Genomic DNA, 20,669 nt, shown 5'->3' on the forward strand with positions numbered 1-20,669 from the left:
TTCGTTATCGCCGCGATTTCTCCCCGTCCAAATTATCACTTCAAATTGCCCGACAATCGCTCGGATTACGAACAGTAATGCTACATTGTTAGACGCTCCGCGACGATACCGTCACGAGTCTTGGCAAATTGAATTGTTGACGGAGAAGCTTTCGGACGACGGGAGATGAATCGTTGGAGAATTTTCATTCGGAAGGTTCGCTGAAGAATTTTGTAATGGGTAATGAAAGCTTTGACATAAAAATATCCGTAACAAGATTTTCATGTCTAGAAAATTATCGTGCTTGAGATGGTCCCATAAACCTTGCTAAGATTCTGTGACGTAGAACATTAAATCTTTATCTAACTTATAGAGTCGTTGTCCTGTTACCAAATTGATTAATTGTGTCGCGATTTGAGGATTCGCGAGAATATTTGTCAGAGGAACCGCGAACGAGGGAAAGATTTTTATTTATTCAATAGGTTTCGAACCTCGATGTGAAATCTTCCGATCGTCCGATTGCAAAAGCACAGGATCGACTAATTTTGTTAAAGCTCCGGCAGAGCCACGTGCTGAAACGACACCGTCTCGTTAGTCTATTCAAGGAATCGTGCAGGAAACGTCCGCGATAAAGTTATGCAACGCAGACACGGCACGCGTTTTTAGCGGGACGCAGCTGTACGCGATACTCGGATAGAATAATTATGTAAATGACAGTCACGTGTGCCTCGATACGTATTTTTGCTGTTGTGATGTTAAAAGGGAGCCGAGGCTACGGAAAATCGATTGGACATCGCTTTCTTCCATAAAACCTGCAAGTATTCTATTCCCAGACTGCAGACCGAACGCAGATCTTCGTGAACGAACGCTGGGATTCAGCTCTATATTTGGGTCTATTTTTTATTTTATCTAACTAAATGGTTAAGTTACTGTAATTGTACTGTAATCGTGCTTCGTTCGAAAACAACGTTTTTATGAGATACATAATTTATAAAGGATAGCAAACCACTTATCCTTCTTTAGCTGTTTTCGACGAGTATACTCGAACGAGAAATGATGATGATATGACAAGTATACTCATGAAGAACAGCTAACTGATTAAATACAGACATAACTGTGCAGTGGTAATAATCTTGATCTAATGACAACGATATTCTCGATCGTGGTTTCTACCGTTGCAAACGTTATTTCAAGCTCGAGCAGAACCGCGCACTTTATTTTGCATTGCGTGCGCGCGGATGCGCCGCAATCTGTCATCTGATCCGAAATCTGCATTCTATTTGTTATGTATGAACAGCGTGGCGCAGCGCCGGACAAGGAACACGTCGCGCCGTGTCGCATCGTTAAAGAATATTCACGCGGACGAGAGAACGAAGTCAGCCAATATCGTTTCCCGGTCGGCGGGCAACCGCGTTTCTGCCTTTTTGCTCCGCGAGACAGGTAATAAGTTCAGGAAACGGCGATAACGCGATAGACAACCCCGTCGAAACGAAGTTCCCGTTGTTTCCACGCCGACAGAAAAACAGTATCTTGCCTGCCAGTTACACGCATTTTCAGCGATCACGCCGAGCGAATGTGTAATCCGTACACGGTGTTTCTCGACGCGGATAGAGAGGAAGAGAAATTCTAACCGAAAACTGAAAACCGCGGGATGTTGGGAAAATAGACGGAAAAATCGGGGGAACGTTGGTAACGGTATTACGGCCGGCTAAGTGGGTTCGTTAAAACACTGTAATAAGTGGATCTCGCGGATTTTACGAAGTTATGAAACAAATGAGTATACCTGTAATTAGCGAGAGCAGAAATATTAAAAGCATTTAATGATATCGACATACCATTTCCGACGAATTGAAACGTGCTTCAAGAATGTATGAAGCTTCTAAGTGACCTTTATCTTTTTGCAACAGATGCAGCGAATTTTTACGTTGCTTCAAGTTTCGCAGTCTAGTTATATGAGGCTGACCTCGCGCGGAGACGTCGATTGCGATTCGATAAACATTTCCGCATCGATATTTAATCGTATGTCCGAGTATAAACTTCCGAGCAACGTGACACAGTTTGAAATCGTCTAAAAATATGAGAGAGAGAGAGAGCGGCAAATTATTTTCCGAATGCAACAGAAACGCAGACGAATATGGAACAATGTATATGGATATATACGGTTATCTGATTTGAGTATTTCTGGGATGATAAAAGCCTCGACAATGGATACACAAATTTTTGAAAAACGTTGCAGTTCGGTGGAACGGGGAAAAAATCGATATTCTTCGCTATTTTATCTGACTATGTTTGAACATTTCGTCGAGATCGGATAACGTTCCTGTGAGCTACAATTTTTCCGACTTTCGATCAAAAATGTGACAATTTTTTTGCTCGTTCCACACAATTACTATTTTTGCAAAAAATTTGTACACATTGTAAACCAGTCTTTCTAATATCTCAAAAAAATGCAAATCATTTGGTCAATTTTAAAATGTCAAACAACTCTCTCTCTCTCTCTCTCTCTCTCTCTCTCTCTCTCTCTCTCTCTCTCTGCATTCCTGTCCAGAGCAGCAGCATGCAAAAGAATTAAAAAATTTAATGAAACCGGGTTTGCAGAGGAAAATAACGCGATTAACGAGGAATCGAAGCAAGTCAAGCACACGTGACGACGCACAGTTTAATGTTTGCCAGAAAATCGGCACGCCTCGGTAATTGCCGAGGGGAAACAGTTTTCAAGCGGGAATTCGGCAAGTTCGGGATGCTAATTCGGTGTTAATGGGCTCTCGTCAATTAAGGGGGCCACGGCGCCTCAAATTTTATAACTCAGGTTTCTGCTACTCGGGACGTGGCGAGTTCGTTAGGCATGGAAAAACCAAGGGAAATTGAAACTCCCCGACAGGAACGATTACCTGTTGTACACAATAATCTTGTGCTTCCCAGGGTACAATTTTCAAGAGCCGACGTAATTTCTCGTCGGCTGTATCCACTGTGTCCCCGGCGCGATTCCTGCTCGTTCGATCGTAAGCGGATTTCGTTCCGGATAAGTCCTCGGCGGCGAATCCGTCGGAGAAATAGGCAACCGTGGCCTCGAAGCGATACGCAAATACCGAATTCGTGCGGTAAATAAAGGGGCCAGGGGCGGAGGAACGCGGCACGGATGATCGTTTACCTTTTAAAACACCTTTTATCCTCTTTAATCGCCGATCACGCGGAAACTGCGTGTTCTGCGGCCGGTCGACTGATTTTATTGTTTTCGGCGATATAGACAGATTTTTTATAGCGGCCGCTTCTACCGATTACCCGTAAATCGGTTGATTATTAGCCGGACACCATCTCTCGTGTCGATTCGGTACGTTCCATTGTTCGTTCGAGAATACGGTCACCGGCAAAATTTACGAAATTTTACGTGTCGTCAACGTTTTAGTAAAATTTCATATTTTAATAGGATGATTTTAATATAATTTTTAATAATAATTTAATTCAATTCTTAAATTGAAAGTACACATTATACAGTGAAGCATACGACACATTGTTTATACTGCAATGTTGCTTTATGTAGGGCATACGACAAATAAGAAAAACAATAAAAAGGAAAAGAAAAGATGAATGAAAAGGATAAAATAGAATTAGAAAATTATGAAGCTAGAAAATTAATATTATCATTGACACGATATAAATTGTTAAGAAGCTACAAGCCCTGTTGATACGGTTCCGATGAGTACAAGCGTTTTGACGAGTTTTTAATGGATGATGTTTAATTCCGATTGTATGTGCGACATGCGTCCGTGGAAACGGTGATATTTTCGGATAAAAATTGACCAGCTCGAGCAGACCATTTCGAGCTGAACAAAGATTGAAAGTGCACATTGGCAGGCATCCTATATCTATGAATGATTATGATGCACGAGTTTTGTAGTTGTACGAGTTTACAGATGGCCGACCATTGCGAATACGGTGGGTAATATTTTTGACGGATGGTTTTGAAATTGGAAAAACTTTGCGGAGTTTTAAAAGATTAACGAAACATGCGCCATGATTTCGTTTCATACATGGACCAACCGCAATAGCAATGCGAAAATGTGTTGGGAACAACAACGACCGCACGATTCATTTATTTCTAGGAGGGAGGTCAATCGTAACTTCTGCGTTCACTTGATATTATTAATTGTTGCGCATGGGTATCCGATTTGAGTTTCCCGTTTCAATGTGCAGATCATTGCCGGCTTCATTAACGTTGTAAATAGTATACCTGAATCAAATCGATGTCCAAATCGAAACTATAACCTTATAGTATTATAATATATCTAATCGAATCGAGATCGAAAAATTAAGTTGTACAGCATCAATTATTTTGTTGCATCGCTGATACGTTTCACAGAACCTAATTAAATTACTAAAATATAATATATAAGCATTAATTTTCCATTCCGAACAAATAGCTCCGGTCGAAGTATAAAAATGACATAGCAGATACCAGCAGAATTTAATCATGCTACCGAAACAATAAAAAGGAAAAGAAAAATGAATGAAAAGGATAAAACAGAATTAGAAAATTATGGCTTTATTAATGTTGTAAATAGTGTAATTGAATCAAATCGATGTCCAAGTCGAAACTATAACCTTAAAGTATTATAATACATCTAATCGAATCGAGATCGAAAAATTAATTACTAAAATATAATATATAAGCATTAATTTTCCATTCCGAACAAATAGCTCCGGTCGAAGTATAAAAATGACATAGCAGATACCAGCAGAATTTAATCATGCTACCGAAACAATAAAAAGGAAAAGAAAAATGAATGAAAAGGATAAAACAGAATTAGAAAATTATAGCTTTATTAATGTTGTAAATAGTGTAATTGAATCAAATCGATGTCCAAGTCGAAACTATAACCTTAAAGTATTATAATATATCTAATCGAATCGAGATCGAAAAATTAATTACTAAAATATAATATATTATATAAGCATTAATTTTCCATTCCGAGCAAATAGTTCCGGTCGAAGTTATAAAAATGGCATAGCAGATACCGGCAGAATTTAATCATGCTACCGAAACTATCACCGATACTATCCTCCCCAATCGCCGCGTAACTTTTTAACGATCATGAAAACGCCGTTCGCTGGATTAACAATCGAACACGCCCGATACACCGGGAGAAGATCGCCGACGGGTTGGATTCGGCCGTAAAACAGAGCGAAATAGAATGCCCGATAAAATCTGACATAAATTTTACAACTTCGGCAGAGCGCGGTTGATATATAGGGGATGATAAAATTCCTCGCGAATTATCGGCAAATATGAAGAATTTCGGTGAAGTACATCCAGCAGGGAACAGCGTCCGGCGAACTCTGCGAGGCATTTCCACGCGGGAGGCCACGATTCTGCGAGCGTAATTCGTTAGATCGTTATCCGAGACAGACTCCTTTATAACGGAACGGTCGCCCGTACGGATTCAACTATCTGAGAGCAGCCTGCGAAATGACGTTCCTTTTACGAGAACGTAATAAATCGACCGCGTCCAGGATCACCGGCTCCCTTCGATCCCGAAGTTCTCCGAGCAGAATCAGCCCGGTTTCGGCCGTGAATAAGCCTGCCGAGGATCATTCATCGGGTTCGATATACGAGGGTCGAGATTAAGCGTCGGGAACAATTTTTCCGACGCTAGGATTTCCACGGCATTTCCCGCGAAAGCATCGGCCGTCCGAAATGGCCGACCGAGGAAAGAGAAAGCGACCAGCCCTGTATCGATTTAATTAAACAGTCGCGTACTGTTCTTTTTTTTTATTTCAAAAGCTACGAAATTCTGCAGCGCGGTCTCCTTGAACATTCCGGAAAAATTCACTACAACGGTTCCAGGTACGCCGATCAAATATTGAGGAAAAGTTGAAGGAATTTATTTCGCGATATAGTTACGACCAGACTGCAGATGTTTATGCATGCTAAATATGCAAAATGCATATGACATTGATGTACGAAAAATATGCAAAATATGCAGGAAAGTATGTAAATATGCACGATCGATATTAAATATATATATGCTGTATTAAGCGTAATATTAAATATCAAGAAACATTCTCTGGTTATCCATCATACTTCGAATTGCAGTATATTACACGCATTTTTTTAGATTCGATGGCGTTGGTAGGTGAAATTTGTCGGTAAACATTAATTTGTGGACTGAAAATGACCGCTCCGCATCACATGATTTTTGAACGAAGTTAATGCAATTTAATATTTCCATTAATTTTATATGACTTTCTGAAAATTCGACACGAGTGTTTCAAAGAATACGATTCGTTGATGTACTAGTGAAAATGCTATACAGTAATTTTGCAACGATTCTGCAATATTGACTACAATATTTTCAAACATAAAGTTCGGTGCCGGAGTGTCGAAATATTGAAAAATAATTGTAGGAATTTTCTATTTGCGAATATTCTGCAATGTGCTAAATTAAAATTTCGGTGAAGTTACGGGAGAATGTAGAATTTTTCTAGAAGATATTTTCCAACAATCTTCACGGGAACTATCAGTCTTCGCGGAGCGAAAGAATGAAGGAAGAAATATCCTCGAAACGCATTAATCTCGCGCGTTTAATTAACATCGGCAGCAGGATATGAAAGTCTCCTAATCTTTTCCATTATTTTTTTTAGACCTCGTAAGATCAATGGTGGCCGAGGAAGAATTATGACATCCTCGAAGCGAGATAGTCTTCATGGCTTAGTTTGTATCACTTTGTGCATAATTAGGAATGATTAATGCGATCCGAATATTGCAAACGCAACGAAGCCATTAGAACTTAAAAAGAAGAACACATAGTTAAGTCAACATTTTCCTAAGGAAATTTTTGTTCAAGAACTATTCATGGAGCTCGCAAGACGCCAATGGTACTCACCGAAAGAGGGCAACATTCACGAACCGAATTAATCTCGCGCGTTTAATTAACGTCAGCGTCGGGACACCGATTAGAGCTAATTAATATAATGGCAACTTTCCGGGAGGGAATTTCTTAGGTTTTTTTCCCGCGGAGACATTATTCTTCATGAAGCACAAAGGATGAATGGCGTCTGTGAAAGGAGGAAATATTCTCAAATTGTGTTAATCCCAGTCGCTTAATTAAAATCAGCCCGCGGATAGCGATTAGAGATGATTGATACGGTCAATATTTCTAGAGGGAAACGTCTTACCGTTTTGCTACATTCTCCGAGAAGATATTCTGAACAAAAATATTACCCAATCCTCTTTATATCTATCCCTTGATTAACATCGGTTCGAGGATAACAAATTAAAGCAGCCGACGCAGCTGCCATTTTTCTTAGCCGGCGTTCCTAAACTCGCAGTATTTTTCACGAGTCCAATCCCCGCTCCCCTCGCGATCCTATTAATTACCATCGCTCTAACAACTCGAAGCGAGCGAAAGCTGTCGATGCAAGAATCAAAAATCAATTTCCTGAGCCACGCAATGCCGGACTTGAAAAAACGAATTCTGCAGACCGATACCAGCAACCCTTCTGCCGCGAATTTGTATGCGAAATTGAAATGCGCCGCGCCATTTGGCGACGGAAGAAATAACTTTCGCCGGCCGAGTTTGTGAGTCGGTGTCAGTGCCGATTGGACGCGGGATAAACATGAATTTTGGAACACACGAGTCCACGTTATTGAACGATTAAATCTGCCAGACCTTGAAGGATTCAGCCCCGTTGTACGGGCTAGAATTTGTTGAAATCGTACGTCGGTTAAATTGTCGCCGCTCGTAAAAGAATAACGTCCGAGTGACGGGATACCGTTTTACCATAGATTATCGGCTTTCGCTTTATGAATTATAGACGGATATTGGATTGCGGCTGAGCGGACGGGCGCGAGAGTTAGGTGTGCTGTAACCTTTTTGTCGAAACCGTTCGAGTGGCCGATCCGTGTCAAGGACGTGGACCTGGATGCTATCCACGGTTATTTGCACGGTGGCGTCGTTTGCCACCCTCTCGGCTACACGTCACGCGTGTCATTCTAATGATCACCTTTACAGTATCTTCGTCTCCTCCCGCACCTACTGCGACACCGAGCAAACCGGGGACATTGATGTTCGGATAGCGGCATGGAAGGACAAAGCAGAGTAATCACTTAATAACCACGTCGTTTTCACTCAACTCTCTGTGCTTTATATTCAATTTTTATATTTATTATTATATATTATAATTATATATTATTTATTATTATATATTATAATTATTTATTATTATATATTATAATTATATATTATTTATTATTATATATTATATTATTATATTTATTTTATTATCCACCATATGCTTAAGAAAGTTACAAACCAGAATACAGACAACAGCAATTCTCACAGTCCTTACTTTTCTGGATGGCAATCTCCAGACTTCGAGTCTCTGAACGCCATCATACATTAACACGTTCGTTGCTATGATTTGTTTCGTTGTCAATCTTGATTCCTGAAATTCTTCATTCCGTTCAACGTATCTCCTTCATAAAACGTAAGGACTTGAAAAAGTAAAGTCACCTATTGCTTGAACGCTATGCTATGCGCTACAACTACGAACGACACATAAAAACTTAATTCCACTATAAAGACGTAACCGGTGAAATCCTGAAAGTTTCGCATGTGCGATGACACTGAACGCGGCGCGATATCGTTCCACAAATACAACTGTCCAGAAAGCAACTGCCACATCACTTCAGAAACATCACTCGAACCCCTTCCAAGGATGCAATATGATCTCCAGGATCAGTACGATCGAGCCAGCCACGAAGCCAATGGCCATGGTCAGAAACACGGGGACGAACTGCTGAAGATGCAGATTCGTTTTGTAGTCCTTGTCCTGCGCAATGGCGGACATTCTAGCGCGGATGTCTTTTCCCAGGGCGATGTCCACCATGTAATCGAACATCCCGTAATCGAGTAAGAGTAGAATCTTGGTGTCGATTGTCGACATCAGCGGGAATCCCTTCCAGGTAGCCATGGACAAAGGAAAACTGCAGATCACGTCTGTGGTCATGGTGTAGGCGTAGGATGTCTCGATTGGTTCGCTTCTAGACGAGTTCAGCACCACTACCACCGCGAACGTGGTATTCTTACCTTCCAGGATGTCTCCGAAAAGCTCGATGTACAGATCGAGGTCGAGCTCGACGAACTCCTTTTTTATATGACCGACGAACTCGTCGGATTCGTCGAAAGAGTCTATGATAGTTTTGAACGCCGCGGTGCCGGCGATCTTGATGTTAGAAGCGGCCAGTTCCTCCGTGGTTTCGATCTTCAAGTTAGACTGATTGATCAATTGATCGGCCAAAGAGTCTATGTACAATTGGGTCAGGAAGAGGCCGAAGATGCTCCAGGCGATGAAGTGAATCCTTCTGGACAGTCTGGTAGGCTGTTTGTGCACGGGCACCCCGATGATCATCGCGAAAATGTCCAGGCCAGCGACATCGGGCACCATGAACACCTTGAAGAAACCTCCGAAAATCAGGATTCCAATGATAGCTGCCCAGACGAAGGTCTGGAAAGGTCGGACAAGACCTTTCAACGATACCTCCGCGATCTTCGGCACCAGCCAGGCCAACTGCACCACGTCGTAGGTGTACGAGTACCCGATGTCGTCGTCCTCCAGATGCAGGATCCTGCCGATCACCAGATCCGCTTTCGTTGTGTCGAACAGAGTTGTCTTGACCTGGTCGACGAAGCTGGCGTTATCTTCCCAGGTGATCTCCAGTCTCTCCAAATTCATGTCCCTTCCCACTTCCTCGATCAGACGGCCTTCGAATCCGTACAACATTTCCGTTCCGTTCCTAACATTGACGTACGGAGGCTGGTACAGATAGGCTATCTTCAAGTAGCAATCGTTCAGCTCCAAGGGGCCGATCTTCTTCAGATTCTCCCATGTTCCATCGACGCAGCTTCCCAGGACCTCGGGTGCCATGGGTGTACAGATCTTGCCGGATTCGAAGGAGAGGCTGCCTGCTACCAGCACGGTGTCCCCGACTTTGCCCAGAGTCGCAACAATAGACAGCTTCCTGTGCCACATCGCTTCGGAGAGAATCGCAGCGTCCGAGAGAAAAGTCTCTTCGTCTTCGAACCTGTGCAGTAGTATCATCACGTAGAGACATCCCCTGTCGCAAGGGTCCAGTACGTAGTACTCGTTCAGCAGACTCCCTCCTCTAGACATCACGACAATCGCGCTGGATGCCAGCTGCGGGATGTTGAAATCCACCGCCGGCGGGTGCGTGTAGAATGCGTAGTGTTCCTTCAACCAGATCAACAAAGGATGCACGATCTCGAACACGTCCCCCTCGTCTTCTATGATGACCAACGCACACTTGGCCGGGTTACTTATACTCTCGTTCACGTAGTTTTGTATGCAAGGCAAAGTCGCCGAGAAGTTCTGTCGCAATTCTTGGATGGCGGCGATCTCACCGACGATCAGGCCTCGATCACCGGACGATTTCTTCTCCTGGAATCCTTCGAAGATCTCCAGAGGCACGATCGCGTCCTGCGGGACCATTATACAGGACCCGGGAAGCATCGTAGCCAGCAGTACGATTGATGGAGCGAGGAGAGACATGTCCGACCAAGACAGAGCTGCGACTGGTCTTGGAAGGCTACCCTTCGATTGGACGAGCGGATAATCAAGGACTCGGTGTCCTCTGATACCTATCGTTCTAACGAGCGTGCAGTTTGCTACCGCTCTCGATACCGCGATAACCAGCTCATAACTTGTAGACATCGCATCCTCTAGGCTAATTAGAAATTAATCTACAGGCTATCGGATGCTCGCTGCGTAGATTACGGAGGATCGATCGAGCGTCTTTCGGATATAATTTCGAGGTCGAATTTCGGCTTTTGATGGTTATTTTATGGAGAGCAGATTTTCGCTCGGGATAGGGTATCGCATGTTTAGCCAGCCCTATGCAAATACTTGCGACGAACCGATGTACGAGACACCGTTCGAGTCATGCGATCGTGACGTTGGAACCGTGCCCCGCCATGACGTGACCAACTTTCGAGCTCGGGCTCTCACAATGGGCCGCGAAGGTCGCGCTATCGGCAGCATTCTCGCGGCTGATCGGCTCCGAACTGGCGTCGCGACGCCCGGGGAGCGGTCCGAGGGGCGTCGCGACGCGTGAACGCCGGATTTCGGGCCGTGTTCCTGCACCCTTTGTACAGACCCCGCACAGTATCCGTTCGGTGATCGATAATTCGACGATACGCGACGGCTCTTCCGAATTTTCGCATCGCGTCTATTGTTCGGGAATTATCTGGCGATCCAATTTTTCGATTGGAAAGTGGAGGAGTTTTAGACAGGTTGAGGCGCGCGAGCTTGTTAGGTTCGTTGCCGGTGTCTGCGTCGAAACGAACGTAATTGGTTCAAGGAAAATACGAGACGTGGAAGAACTTCGGTGAAGAGACGCGATCGCATGCGAACAGACTATAACAGCTTTTTTATCTACGGCGGACGCACGAAATTGTTTAAACTGGAGAGCTCTTTGATGCATCGAGAATGATAAAGTCCAGTTTAATGAGCGCATCGAAACCGTAATCGATGTGGTAAGAATATTTCCATTGCTAATGCGCGAGAGGTTGGTAGTCGAACGTCTCCGCAACGAAATTTATGAACAGCCAATGATTGATTTACGATAACAGGCGAAGATACATTTTTCGCTCGCTCGTCGGTTTTATTCTCGACGATAGCACGTCCGGTAAATACATTTTTAAGCAGACGCTTAGTTTTGTCCGATCGAATATTATACGCTAAGAATAGTATTCTACGCCTTCTAAGGCCCTCAATTACATGACCGTTCCTGCACAAGGTGCCCCTGGGGTCTGCATCTATATCAGCCCTCAATTACCGAAGCACAGTCTCGAAGACATCGCTGAATTTTTAAACTGGCGATAGCGTGTCTACTTTCGTTCCACAGAAATATTTAATGACAGGGCTGCTTTGTTCGATGTTCCTTCATTCTGAGGAAAATGCATCCCGTTCACTGTGTAGAGGAAAATGAATGAAACACTTCGGCAGCCACCTCATCGTTCCTTCAGCATATGCGCAGATTTATAAAATACCCGAAAGCATTCGTATGAATAGCAATTAATAATATTCTTATCTCATTCTCGCCATTTTATGTGAAACGTTCCATGAATACGTGAATTATAAAGATTTTCAGTGTAGTCTTCGCAGTGGCGAATTCTCTAACTATTCATACCGACTTCAGCCTGTTCATCATTTCTTCCGATTTCCATGAACCATTATCATGACATTCTACAAAAATTGAAATTTCCACGAGAATGTTTAGACTGGCCATTCCATCAACGTCTCCGCAATTCCACCGATCACTAAACCCCAGCATAACACCCCCTAAGAACCCCACTATCCGAATTCAGACGTCACTGGTCTCTTTTTCAGAGCGTTCGTGAGGATCCTGTGCGGCTGCTGCCCTAGACGGATGAGGCGGCGGTATCAGCCGGCATTCAGATGCAAACCAAGCCAAGTGAGTATGAAATATTCATACTTCCTATGCGGGCACGGCTCGACACGTGCGAGCCTTTCGCGAAAACGAGGGGGAAAAAAAGCTCGTCCCGTCGGCTTCTTCCGGTTCCGCGCGCGGCATTTCGTTCAAAAGCGCTCTAATTCACCTAGCATTCGTATATAATCGGCTTGGCGGGGGCTCTTCACGCATCCTCAGCGCCAAGAAAACAAGAGAAGAAGACGAAGTGGGCGTCGGAAGTGCCTCGACAGCGTTTCAGCCTCGTCCAGAGGCGTTCGAGCAGAGCAACAGGCTGTAGGAGGATCGTCGGCGGACGAATCGATGTGGGACTCGTAAAAGTTGATTACAAGAGCCGCGGGACAGGCCTGGGTGCTTTCTCAGCCGAGCAGAAGGCGGTCAAGGGTGCGCAGCGAAGCTCGGGCACCGAAATTCGGTTTTGAAAACCGGCCAACTGGGAGATATTTATTATTCGGATTGCCGAAACTTCTCCGCCTCCGCTTCCCGATCATCCCCGATAACGTCGCCCTGTTAACCTCTGGACCAATTCGACGGTATCTCGACTCCACATCGGAGCCTTTTAATTCCTTCCCGGACCGTGCGGATGGAGATCCTTGTCTCGCGACGATCGTAAGATACCGAAAAACCGGGAGAACGGGTCTCGTGTTTCCGCGAATCCGCCGGACCAGCCTCGCGGAACTATAAGTTGATTCCTGGGACACGGGGGACAGGAAACTCTTCTTATTTATTAAAGAAGAAAAGTTCGAGGAGAGACGGGCTCGAGATGGGAAGAAAAGTCACGTTCGACTCGTGGCGCACACAGACGCGACGCGGCGCGGCGCAGCGCGACGTGCGGCACGCGGCGTATCGAATTTGCATGAATTAGGAGTCGCGTTCCGTCTGCATGCGGCCCGCGTACAGTCCCTCGCAAAATGTGTCACGTTCGGATAACTTGGTGCTTCGGGAATTAAATAGGTGATTCGCGGGTTTTTATTTTCGAGACCTCGGTGCCCGGCATACTAATGGAAGTGAAAGAAAAGAAGACACCGTTTTGCATTATGCGAAATACTTTGCCTCTCATTGTCTCCTTCGCAAGCGTTGAAAAGATAGACCGACATAGATAAGATACTTTTGCAAATTAGCTGTAGAAAATAACAATGCCTCTAATAACGCAAAGCTGAATTTTTGTTATAAGATGGCATAGAGATGAACTTAACGACAGAAAGATGTCAAAGTCTTTTTTAGAAAAGGCAAATGGATATAATTAATTAATTTAGTCATTCCGTGGTCGATATAAGTGTTGTTATTTATTGTGTATTTATGAAGAAATCGACTACATCGATTTATCGGCCGTGAGATCTTATGATACAGCTGTGAACTACTTAACTCATTTTCACACAAAAAAAGTAACCTCACAGTATTTATTATCAACGTACAAAAATTTTAAAAATTCTGGCACACATCGAAATCGTTTGAGAGCAAAGTCTGAGCCACTCGGCGAATAAAAATAACAAAAATGCTGATCGCAGGTAATTCGAACATGTCAAATTTTCGCGTCGGACTGTAACCCAGGGTACACCCAGTGCATCTCGCGTGACACACGGATCTCCAGGAGATTCGCATAAAATGGCATTCAGAATCGGTAAGTCCCGAGAGTCGCCTGGGATCGATAGCAACACAGATCCATCCTGAAGTCGAAGGAACGGTCTTCGCCGGTCTCGAATGCGCTGCTAACAAAACGGTTCTAGCATCGAGTCGGCGAGATGGAGCCTCGTAATGGTCGACGTCCAGAAGACACGATGCTGCGTCTGTCCATCGAACCCGCCTGTCGCGGGCTACGATCCGAGTGGATCGGAGAAATGAAAAAGACGGGGAAACGTAAAAATCGGTGATCGGTTGTATCCAGTGTAGTTACTGTTTTTTCCAGAGATTCGCATCCGCAAGATACTACTCCGCGTACACGCTCCACCACGTGCGCAGCAGCCGAGAGAGTTCGTGCGAGCAAACCTACATTTAACGATGGGATAACGTCGCGACATGGATACCGGTCACAGATCGTTTGGACACCGCCACGAAAACCATACTCGATCCATCCGCGCCCCCCTCCGTCCGTCGTTTGCGAAGCGTGGTCGCCTGCCTTCGGAAAGTCCTGTCCCGCCCGCCCCCCTCCGCACCCCTGTAATTCACGAACCATCATCAGTAACCGGCCGAAGATACTTAGTACAGAATTATCGGCGAAGGACTCTGTCACCGTCCCATTTAACATACAGCCTCGGTATGTTGACCAGCGAATGGATATGTCGATCTCTCACACTGCCACAGAGACACTACTTATGTCACACTACTGTTCATACACGAGCACCTGCACGAGCTACGAACACCCCGTGTGTCGGGATCAGCGCGCACACGTTCTTTGGTATGCCTAGGTGACACACGCAGCACCCACTGACTCTCTCTCTCTCTCTCTCTCTCCGATGCTCTAGCACCTAGCGACCACACACTGTCTTTTCTGTGTCCGGTGAAAGGCGTTGGGTTGCCCGGAGGGTCGTCACGATTTTCCCGCGGTCGCGGGTTGAAAATCGCGACTTTTTTTCAGCCCGAGGTTTCATTCTGGAGAACGGCAGAGGTAGTTGGCGTGGCCTGAATAGAGACGCGGGGTAATCATTTTCGTCGATCGCCTCTGAATGTGTCGGGCATTTGCTTCGGGACTGTTTTGTTTCGATCCTAGAGCAATGTGGAATCGATAGACGTCGTCTAAGTGGGCGTGGTGTGACCATTTAGGACGGTATGGTTTCACCCACGAACGGCGGACTTTCTTTACATAAATAGAGCGGAGAATACTTGGAGTCATTTATTATTTTATTTAGGAATTTTGTCAACATAGATTTTAAAGTAATCGTTCTGAGAGACGGATTTAGATTTTCGCCGCACCGCAATGAGAAAGAACAATGAGAGAAAGGGTGATCGCAAGCATTTAAAATACTATTGGGTTGGCAAATAAGTAATTGCCGATTTGTTCAATGAAATAGAAATTTTTTTTACTTGGAATGGAGTTTAATCTGTAATGTATTTTCCATTTTGTTCGAGGACTTTTTGCCATCTTTCTGACAACTTGAAAATTCCACGCTCGTAGAAAGTCTGGTCCTTTTCGGCCAAAAACTGAGTTAAGTGAGATTTTACAGCGTCATCATCATTAAAAGTTTTACCAGGGAGTTGTCTAGAGATCGAAATAAGTGGTAATCCGATGGCGCGAGATCAGGGCTGTATGGTGGGTGTAACATCAATTACCAACCAATATCCATCAATTTTTGCCGAGTGGACAAAGAAGTGTGCGGCCTAGCATTGTCCTGGTGGAAAATGACACATTTACGATTGACCAATTCTGGTCGCTTTTCTTTGACCGCTGCATTAAATTTGTCCAGTTGCTAACACTCACGGATAATAAAAAATAACATAATAACAATAATAATAATTTTATAATATAACATTTACGGATATCATAAAAATGGGAGTGAGAGACATCTATAACTGAAATCGGCAATTACTTAGTTGCCAACCCAATACATTTTGCATTTTTATGCAGCGTAATATCGATGACATGTAATAGAATATGTAGAAAATAATTAATATCTTTTGTTCGATTCGTAATGATCAGTTGTAAAATTACTTAAGGGATGATTTTTTTAATGTGTATAAGGAAAACCTAAAGGGAACATTTTCCCCAAAAACCGCCGCAATCTAAAATCGAAATTGATTGCCAGAAACTCGGTAATCATACGACGATATTTATACTCTGGGAACGAATGAATCATCGCCATTTAGTTGTTAAATACATCGGTCATTCCCTTCATAAACGATTTAGGGCAACGTAGAGACAATAGACGTGATGCGGGGATGCGGCTGAGTAGATTTCTCTCGATTCTGAGAGAACCAGGCTCGACTAGAGAACTAAAAATCGCATGAAATGGCGCATCGGAGCGCCATTTCGAAGGCATGAAATCAGACAGCAGCGTAACAAAAATGCGCGACCTATGATAGTTCCTGCGGAGGCTGCGATATCGAGAAGTTCTCGGTGAAACGCGAGAAGTTCTCCCGGCAACCCAATCGACTCCTTTGAAACCTCACACCTCGGTTCGACAAACAGAAACCCCGAACGGCTTTCACGCTTACGCAGCTTTCCCGTAATCTGAATAAAGATGACGCGGAGATGGGAAAAACGATTCGGCCGGAAGCTGTGCGAGGCCGCGCTCGGGAGAGCCGGCTCGTACAATTCCTGCGTAGAAACAGCCGGGATTATTCGCGGCATGGTCGAAAAAGGAAACGATTCTGCATGGGCTAGCGAGAAGAACGAAATTGGGGAACGCGATTTATCGAAGCCAGCAACGCGGGGAAATCGCGTTTCGTCCGGCACGAGTGCGCGCGTATGCTCGCGTATACGACTTCGCGTCGCTCAATTATTCTTTTATTCGTACTGCATTTTTCTTTTTCTTTTTTGCTAACCGAATCGATAACAATCGGTCGCGACGCAGAAATTACAATCGAAACACGTACAAGGAGAATAGAGGACTCCGTTAATGGATTCGAAATTGGCAGAACCGCGCCGTTTTATTCATTACATTCTGGGCGTCGAACTAATTAAATGTTGAAATGGAGTTTCCAGCAAATGTTTAATGTTCATTTCTGCCGGCAATCATTTTTACGAGCACCGCCATCGACGCGGTTTTATTTTATCATTACAGCGCCCCGAAAGTTCGCGGGCTTGAAAATAAAAAATACCGCAGCGCCCGTTTCAAGTAGAAACGTCCAGCCGTGGTCGGGCATGCCGGACGAATTAATATGAAACTGTTGATTTTCTAGCACGACCAACTCCGGATAACATCTTCAGAAATATACGAACGTAGAACTCTAATTGGTCGGATATCATCGAGTTGCAATCGCGCTGCTTCGCGATCAACGAATGTGTTGATTAATATAATATTACACCGGAAATACACGTAAAACATATACCAACGAATGCACACGGTGGCGTACATAATTATAGTGATATTGTAATACTATTACAATATCAATAATTTTGATAAGTTACGAACAATATAATTTTGAAACGAATACTGGTTTTACCATAGCGCGTTTCCCCCACTTAATTAAGCGATAAACGCAATCTAGCTAACGATTCAATGAAATTTTACCGGGCTGCCTGTTCATTACACCGATATTAAGCCTTTGCACTCGGATGTCGCCGTTACGGCGGCACATTATACATACAGGGTGTTCCACAATTATTTTAACAGTCGAAAATGAGGGGTAGCTGAGGTCATTTGAAGTAACTTTTTCCTTTGCGATAATGCAATCTGCGGCATTGTTTACGCGAGTTATTAACGGAAAACACTGACCAATGAGAGGTGACGGCGCGAAGTTCGAGAGCCCGCAGCACGAGGCTTTGACAGATGGCCGGGACGGACTCGAGCCGCGTTCGAAGTATTGAACAAATCACGAAGCGAGAACTTTCCGGATTTTTTTTACTACGTTATGTCAAGGTCATGTGAAGGTCATGTCGTGGTTATGTCAAGGTCGTGTCAAGGTTATTTCAAGGTTATGTCAAGGTCATCATATGAAATTTTTAAGTAAAGCTAATTTAATAAATAATAATCGTGTTAAAGAACGTAAGGGATATGTTTGTTAGAGAAATATGAAGAATATTATCAATAAGAAACTCACCCATTTAGTTGTAAATCCACTTCATGCACGGAAATGTGTGCAGGATAGTGCAGGTTATGTCAAGGTCATTTCAAGGGCATGTCAAGGTCGTGTCAAGGTTATTTCAAGGTCCTGTCAAGGTTATTTCAAGGTCCTGTCAAGGTCGTGTCAAGGTTATGTCAAGGTCGTATCAAAGTTATGTCAAGGTCGTTCTCTAACAAACGTATCCATTACGTCCTTTAACACGATTATTATTTATTAAATTAGCTTTGCTTAAAAATTTCATATGATGACCTTGACATAACCTTGTCATGACCTTGACACGACCTTGACATAACCTCGACATGACCTTTACATGACCTTGACATAACGTAGTAAAAGAAATCCGGAAAGTTCTCGCTTCGTGATTTGTTCAATACTTCGAACGCGGCTCGTGTCCGCCCGACCATCTGTCAAAGCCTCGTGTTGCGGGCTCTCAAACTTCGCGCCGTCACCTCTTATTGGACAGTGTTTTCCGTTAATAACTCGTAAACAAAGCCGCAGATTGCATTTTCGCAAAGGAAAAAGTTACTACAAATAACCTCAGCTACCCCTCATTTTCGGCTGTTAAAATAATTGTGGAACAACCTGCATATTTCTGTCAACGCGACATTTCTTTTTAACACGTTCGTTACCGTTATGTGTCGCGATCACGATTTTATATTTCACACAATGAACGTGAAATTAATTTCTGTGAATATAATTATTTCAAATTGTAACACATACCATGATATTTAGAGAATTTATAGCTTCTCTTTGACGACATTTTTATCGTATTTTATAACAGGATAAGATGTATTTAACGCGATAAATACAATAAATATAACCGTGTAAGCCAGTGACGCTGGTAGCGAACGTGATAATTATTATTATTTCGTTTCTCATACTGTAAGGTAATCGTGTGAAATACATATAAATAAAAACGCAAAATCTTTCTTTCGTTCATTCAATTCCTATAAAATATCACGGCAGTATCATGATTTTTATTTCGATTCAACTTTGTACAGCAAAATCACAATGCTTGCATTTGCTCGGAGGTGTATCAGAAAAATATTTCCGAGTGCCGAGGATTAAAACACACGGTGCTATCTGTTGCAGAATCGTCCATTTATTCCTCGGAACTAACTCGGAATATTTTTTCTCGGCACCCAGAGAAACTGCAGAAGTTCAAAGAGGATTTGTTTAAAAGACATCAGGGTTTTAGCGTTTCGATCAACACAAAGACCTCGGATCACAGTCCTGAATCGAGGCGGTATTCGCGGGAATCGATCTCGCGCCGATAAAGAACCGAGATACCGGCGCGTGGGTGTCGGCAGCCTTTGTAAACCGGGAGGGACAAAAATAAAAACGGCACGCGGGGGAATCGCATCTGGCCGGTAAACAATGATGAAGAGCGGTCCGGTCTTCGAATCGATGCGCTCGCCGTTGTCTCTCGTAAATATTCCTGCAGGCTGCGGCCGGGAAATGCTACCGAAAAATGGCACCTTCCCGTGCCGGACGCGTCCCCGTTTAATTATATCAGTCGACGGCCCGGGTGTCGCTGCAATTCTAAATCGATCAACTAATTCGCTGAAATTTCGCGATCGTTCATTTATCACCGGCGAATAATTAAATTAATTACTGGGCACGATTGCGTCAATCGGATTCGCGCGTCACGCTGCGAACCGACGGTCTTGTTTCGAGTTTGGCGAGATCGGTCTCCTTCGAATCGAATCCTGCTGGCCCCTCGACGGCCATTTTTCCCGTCAACGTTGACGCCCGCTAGCGAAGACGGAATTGCGCTTTTGGGTACCGGGTGGGCGAAAAGTAACGGCGACGGAAGGGCTGCTAGTGATTTTCAGAAGTTACGCGAACATGTATTTTTTCGTTTGGTAATTTTCGATGAGTGCTTTCTCGTGTTTTTATAGTTTTATCCAGCGTCTTTACAACGTTTATCTGTCGGTTTTTATCACACGTACATAAATCTTCTCAATGTATCTTTTTTTACAAGAGATTCTTGATGGACCGCAGAGCTTTTGTACGAAAGAAGAATTGTCAGTGTGAATTGCAAGAGAGGGAAGCCAAACACGAATGTCCCTCTGCATTTAATCGCTTTAAAAGCTTGGAAACAGTATACCCAATTTTAACATAAATGCATAAAATCCACGGTCTAGTTATTAATTAGCGAAGAAATTCGTTGGAAACATCACGGTTTTGGAAATAAATGATTGAAGCACAGCTTTTAGGGAGACTTAATTAGAGTGGTCAGTGACCGCGCGAAAACAATGTAGGAACATCGGCAGCATGTGGTGGATCATGTGTCAAGAGGCAGTAGCACGTGTTAACTTTGGAACACGGAGGCTATTGATTTCATTATCACAGTGTCCTTTGCCCTTTGGGGCTCCTTTGTCGGCGAGGATATGGTCAGTGACCCAGTGAGAACGCGATCAGTGAAAATAGGTCGTAAAGTCGAAAGTTATCGCGTTAT

The 20,669-nt window shown here is 43.8% G+C and overlaps 2 protein-coding genes across 6 annotated transcripts in view; one reads left to right on the plus strand and one right to left on the minus strand.

Moving 5' to 3' along the window:
* Positions 1-20,669, plus strand: part of Dop1R2 (dopamine receptor 2) — a 133,586-nt gene that overhangs the window by 96,139 nt on the left and 16,778 nt on the right. For 4 of the 5 annotated variants that reach the window (XM_033483995.2, XM_033484008.2, XM_033484002.2 and 1 more), the window contains one exon: positions 12,388-12,472. In XM_033483995.2, coding sequence (XP_033339886.1) covers positions 12,388-12,472 — 85 coding nt within the window. Of the gene's footprint in view, positions 1-12,387; positions 12,473-14,393; positions 14,742-20,669 lie in introns of all 5 variants that reach the window. The other variant, XR_004492286.2, reaches the window with a different exon arrangement.
* Positions 8,571-10,554, minus strand: LOC117228284 (uncharacterized). Its single transcript, XM_033483987.2, has one exon. The coding sequence runs from the start codon at positions 10,546-10,548 to the stop codon at positions 8,677-8,679; it is 1,872 nt and encodes a 623-aa protein (XP_033339878.2). The 5' UTR covers positions 10,549-10,554; the 3' UTR covers positions 8,571-8,676.

Source organism: Megalopta genalis, chromosome 15 (assembly GCF_051020955.1).
Source record: "Megalopta genalis isolate 19385.01 chromosome 15, iyMegGena1_principal, whole genome shotgun sequence".
NCBI classification, from domain to species: domain Eukaryota; kingdom Metazoa; phylum Arthropoda; class Insecta; order Hymenoptera; family Halictidae; genus Megalopta; species Megalopta genalis.

Coding starts and splice junctions, on each gene's coding strand:
- LOC117228284 (XM_033483987.2), bottom strand. CDS start 10,548: ATGTCTCTCCTCGCTCCATCAATCGTACTGCTGGCTACGATGCTTCCC.